The sequence below is a fragment of the Gossypium hirsutum genome, chromosome D05 (genome assembly GCF_007990345.1).
Source record: "Gossypium hirsutum isolate 1008001.06 chromosome D05, Gossypium_hirsutum_v2.1, whole genome shotgun sequence".
Lineage (NCBI taxonomy): Eukaryota > Viridiplantae > Streptophyta > Magnoliopsida > Malvales > Malvaceae > Gossypium > Gossypium hirsutum.
The window spans coordinates 22,239,261-22,245,260 of record NC_053441.1 but is presented as its reverse complement, the minus strand read 5'-3'; the positions used below and the strand labels follow the sequence as shown (position 1 = coordinate 22,245,260).

The following is a 6,000-nucleotide window of genomic DNA, read 5'->3' as shown; positions in this document are numbered from 1 at the left end:
ATGTTGAGAGTGCGAGTAATGAGATTGTTGTCCATTGCTTCTACTTTTAATGAAGGCAAAAACAAGGGAATAATAATACCCTATCCTACCGTTGCTTGCAATATATCATAGCCTATCATCACAATCAATGATTGTGTTTGGTAAATTTTTTGAAATATTCATACTTCAAACATGGTTACAAAAATAATAAATTCATTGTTTATGACAAATCAAAAAAAATCCCAAATCAAAGGAAAATCCCTCCTCTGATTTCGAATACCATGCCCAAAAGTCTAGCTCAAGAACTGACCACATGTTTGAATCTTCTTCCTCATTCACTTTTCTCCTGTTTTTACTTTTTTTTCCTTGTATAATCATAATTGAAAGGCATCATAAGTGATTATGTCTAAACGAAACTATGCCTTTGTCATATTCTGAATAGTGAATCACAAGTCAAAACTTCAATACGTCAAAGGACCCACCAGCCCCACCTTCATGCCTTTAATCCCGCCGAGACTCAGCCTTCCTAATAATCCTCATATCATAAATATATAGAGATCTTCACTCACTTCACATAATCAGGCTCAGTTCCACTACGATCAGTTGTTTTTGTTTTTTTAAACTTAGTTTGGTATTTGTTTTCAGTAAAAAAAATGGCGGTCGATAATTCCTTCAAAAAACCTGGAGCTGTTCCTTTTAAGTGGGAGATCCGACCCGGTGTTCCGAAGCTCCAACAACGTGAACTATCGTCACACAAAGAGAAACAACAGAAACAGAGGCAGCCACCGCCGCCTTTGCCACCACCAGCGTCGCCTTTTATAAACCAACGTTCGTTCCCAACTCCTCCACCCGGGATACAGCCTAAAGTACAAAAGCTTAAACCCCCACCAGCTGGATCCTACTACATCTTATCTCCTGAGCCCCGGAGTCACTCTTTTAGGTCTACCCCACGTACCCGATCCGGGAGTTTCCGGTTCGACCAGCCTGCCCGACTCCGGCCCGAAAGTGTTCAAACGGGGTGCTTCCCGTCGCCCTTGCTTAGGCGAAAAGGGAGCAAGAGGAGGACACAAAAACTCGAACCCGAACCTGATTATGTTTCGGACCTTGAGACACGGTCGCGATGGTCGGTGTCGAGCCGAAGGTCGGTTTCACCATTCTACAGCTCGCCGGCTTCATCCTTTTCATCATTCAGGTCATCGCCCCGACCTGCGGCTGATGTTGAATGGGCCGGGTTTGGATTTTTTTGAGAGAAAAAAAATTAGCTTGTATAGTTGTTTAGTGAGAAAGTAATCAAATCATGCCTATTATATAAAGGTATGTGAAATTTGGTAATTTGATAGTTGTATATGTGACATGGGGTAATTTGTTACTTCCATTTATCCCTATCACAGGCACAATTGATATTGCGCCCAGTAAGATTGGAATGTAATCCCAAGGTTTTGCCCAAAATTCAACAGTCCAACTTTTTTTTTATATCTCCGTTTTACTGTTCTTAAGTTTTTTTATTTTCAATATTCAAATTTAAATTCTATTTTTAAAAATATAATATATTTTATTATTGTATCTAACATTTATTTTAAAATCATAAAATTTTAATAAATATAAAAGAAATATTTATATAATCATCAAAGTCAGGCTACTAAAATTGATGAGTTGAAAATAGATGAAGTGATAATTTTAGTTTCATCCCAAATATTTCAAGTATTTTGATTATTTAATTTTTATAAAAATATTTCATTGAAAGTTTTATAATATATTTTTAATTTTTTTATCAATTAAATAAATTTTAAATAATAAGATTAAGCAAATTTAATCAAAGTCAAAATGAGAGGAATTTAACAGATAAAGAAATTACACTTTTATTTTTTTAGGTAAACTATATAAATAAGCATTCAACTATTAATGTGTATCTTTTTTTATTGCACAGGTTAAATTTTTTTTTTACTTTAATTATTTAGAGATCTAATATTTTAATCACTTCTTGACTAAATCTTTTAGAGATTTGGTTTTGCCTATTCCAAGTTTTGTTTGAACAAAAGCATTTTTTTATTAGGCTTTGGGCTACAAATGTGGAACTGAGTATTTGACAAAATGAGAGCGAACATTTGACTAGGACTCTTTTGCTCTTCAACCGGTTATATTGATAAAGTTGAGGAAGCTTGATCCTGTCATTTTAGGAGATTGAAGGGTTTATCAAAGGTTTTTTGTCAGATTTATTAAAAGGAATTTTCAAGGAATTTATCTGCAACTAGGCTTTGTTTATTTTTTTTCGTGTGTAGAGCATTTTATAGTCTTGTTTGTTTGTTTATAAAATCTTTTGAATGGAGTTGAGAGTTATCTTAGGTGTTTGTTGATTGTGGTGTTGCTCTCTATTAGAGTTGCATGAACTTAGCTTGTAAAAGGGTTATTGGCTTTAGTTTATAGAGACATATTATTTTGGTTGATTGAATTAGTGATTGAATAAGAGTATATCTTAAGGGAGACTTTGCAAACAAGGGCCATTGTATCTAAATTACGTTAACAAAGCTTAGTTTTGTTGTGTCTTCTTCCTCTTACTTTCTACTTTTACAAGTTCACATCTTTCGTTCCATTTCCGATTGGAACGATTATATGGTTAAACTTTCTTTTGTAATGGCCTGAATTTTCAGTGGTGTCGGAATGGTGATTCCAGATCACTAAATCTGACAAATGAGTAGAAAATATTATTAATTTAGTGAGTATAAGTTAAATGTTAAGTTAGGAAAATTTTTGAAACAGTGAATAGTGTACTAGGAATAAATATTAAAATAATTACAACCGAAAATGAGGTATCGAACCTGAAACTCATAAATCGAGCCATAAATATTTTTATAAATATTTATAGAGTGTCATTGAGTTGGTATTAAAGTTTCGTTAGAAAATTCTAACGTTTGGGTGGTCAATTAATTAAAAAGGACTAAACTGAAAATAATGTAAAATTTGTTAAAAGTGATTAAATAGCCTAAGTGGTAAATAAGGAGGGATTTAAGGCATAAATATGCCAATATGGAATAGTTGAGACGGCATAAGAGAAGAAAAATCTGAAAGAGTGATGTAATAAGGGCAAAATTGGAAATTTTGTAAAAATTAACAAATAAAAATCTTAATTAAAAGAGTTTCTCGGCAATTCTTCATATTTCTCAGCAAAAAAACGCCATTGAAGGGTCCCTCCAAGCTGGTTTTTCATATATTTGAATCATGTAAGTTTAATTCTTGATTATTCCTTCTAATTTTTGTGATTTTGATACTTTTACAATTAGGTCCAACTAATTATTTCATTAGTTTTTGATTTCATGGCTGATTTTGAGAGTTACCATTGATGAGTGCTTAATTTTTATGATGAATGAACATGGAATTAAAGCTTTAATTTTATTATATGATGACTTTATTAAGTAATTTTGATAGAAATTTATTTTAGGGACCTAATTATGAAAAAGTTTGGAATTAGGGTTTGGTGTTGCGGTTTTGAATATAAAAGACTATATAGTAGTCTAAAATAGTTGGACAAGGTGTTAATTGAGAAAAATTAATCAATTAAGAGGTTAATTGAGTAGGGCCCAAATTGTAAAAACTGTAAAGTTTGGGGTAAAAGTGTAATTTTGAAAATTAAAGGGGTATAAATTGTGAAATGAATTAGAATTGAATTAGATGCTGATGAATGAATAAATTTGTATTTTAGATAAAGAACCCGAAGATAAACGAGGAAAGGAGAAAATTACCGATTAGTCACTAAACTTCCGCAACTTTTCCAAAGTAGTCAGGTAAGTTAATATGGCTGAAATTTAACGATTAAATGTTAATTTCATGAATTATATAGTGTATGATGATATATATATGTTGATGGATTGAAAATAAAATAACAATGCGAAAACTGAATAAATGATCAAATTGAGCGGAACGTCGGATTTGAGTATTTCTGATCAGTGACAAGTGATAAGTGGTAGCTTTAATTGCACTTATCTGATCAGTGACAAGTGACAAATGATAAGTGGTAACTTTAGCTACACTTATCTGATCAGTGACAAGTGACAAGTGATAAGCGATAAGTGGTAGCTTAGCTACACTTATCTGATCAGTGACAAGTGATAAGTGATAAGTGATAAGTGGTAGCTTAGCTACACTTATCTGATCAGTGACAAGAGATAAATGATAAGTGATTCCGTGTAAGACCATAGCTGGGCTATGGCATCGGTATGTGTTATATGATTATGTGTAAGACCATAGTTGGACTATGGCATCGAGGAAATGAAGTATTCAATTCCGTAAGACGTTCACTAATTTGATAAAGTCGGTAAGTGTTACATAGACTCATATTCAAGTGGTAGATTTATCGTAGTTGTTAAAATTGAGCTCAATTAAATGATTTCATCAATTGGATATTGTGTATGGCTGGAAGTGTAGAGAATAATAAGATGTGAATTATTATGATTAGTTCGGTAAGATTTATCTTAAATGCCTATGAACTTACTAAGCTTTCTATAAGCTTTTTTTGTGTGTGTTTATTGTTTCTTGTAGATTGACATATAAATATGTTCGGAGGATCGGATCTACATCAAGAATCACACTGTCTGTAATACCCCTTAACCGTATTTGTCGCCGAAATAGGGTATGAGGCATTACCAAATTTTACCGAATAAATTTTTCACAAAATCCCAAAGTTTTTTTTAAAAATTCAATATAACCCCTTTTACAAGTATCTAATCTTCCCTGCAATTTTAAACCGAGACCAATCCAACACAACCAATCAATTTCAACATATTTTCAAGATAGATTTAACGTATTCATAAGATAACCTCGTCACATACCAAAACCAAAATTTGTTAGTCATACCAATGGCTAACCATACATTCATTTCACATTAACATTTACTTTACTAGCTTATACATGCCATTGATTTCCAAAATAGAGTTTCTTTATATACCGAGATCTTGAGGTTGATAGTGTGATGCGTCTCCGACCAAATTCGACCTCCGAGCTCTTAACACTACAAAACAGGGGAAAAGGAAACAGGGTAAGCACTTTGTGCTTAGTAAGCTCATGTAACAAGAATTATACTTACCAAATATTTTCAATACAATGCAATAAACATTCATACACCCACTCAATACATTATTCCCCTATCATGCACAAACTCAATATTCAAATTAGTCCAATAATTTTCATGTATCAATAATATATACCATGATTGATGAGCTCATCAATACCATGATTTCCATTTCCTTGTTATTTTTCCATATTTATCCCATTGAACTACTTGGAATTTCGATGGATTTTCAGGGGTACACCTAAGTGTACAAATTCGGGTCCGTCAATTCATATTTACGTGCGCACATTTCCATTTCAGAGAGCACACTCCCGCGAACCTCATCCTTACAGTGGGATTACCAGTCCAGGCTAAATCCCCTGCAACAACAATTACTCTAATGAGCTTGGATCTGAATTACTAGTCCAGGCTAAATTCAGACCCTAATTCGGATTACCTGTCCGGGCTAAATCCATTTTCCACATATTCTTCGGAAGGGCTATATCAGAATAGGATCACCCGTCCGGGCTAGATCCTTTTTACCGTCAATTCCTTTTCAGAGATCTATCGAATTTTCCTTCCATTCAACCGGGATTTCTTCCCCTTTTTATCAACTATATCAATGTTTCATCAAATGACATATAGTGAACATTCAAATCATATTCACATCAATAACATACATGTCAAGCATTTAAGAATATAATTCAAGTTACACGAACTTACCTCGATACTTGTTCGTAAACAAAAAATCTACTAATCCCAAACTTTTTCTTTTCCTCGATCTAGCTTCATATTAGAATTTTCTGGATCTAAATAAATAAATTTAATCATTAAACTAATACATTTCATGTTCATATGTAACATTCTCTATAATTTCATTATTATTTGTAGTTCATCCAAAGCTGTCTCCTTGAGTCATAGTCACTAAATTATTTATATATTGAGCTACAGAACTCCAAATTAAGATCTGATAATTTTCC

The 6,000-nt window shown here is 32.8% G+C and overlaps 1 protein-coding gene across 1 annotated transcript; it reads left to right on the top strand.

The window, feature by feature from the left end:
- The first annotated feature begins 348 nt into the window (after window positions 1-348).
- Window positions 349-1,452, top strand: LOC121217848 (serine/arginine repetitive matrix protein 1). Its single transcript, XM_041094327.1, has one exon. It carries the CDS (start codon window positions 633-635, stop codon window positions 1,224-1,226), a length of 594 nt encoding a protein of 197 aa, XP_040950261.1. The 5' UTR covers window positions 349-632; the 3' UTR covers window positions 1,227-1,452.
- The last annotated feature ends 4,548 nt before the right edge of the window (window positions 1,453-6,000 follow it).

What these genes read in the sequence shown, in the direction of transcription:
- LOC121217848 (XM_041094327.1), top strand. Translation starts at nt 633, where the DNA reads ATGGCGGTCGATAATTCCTTCAAAAAACCTGGAGCTGTTCCTTTTAAG.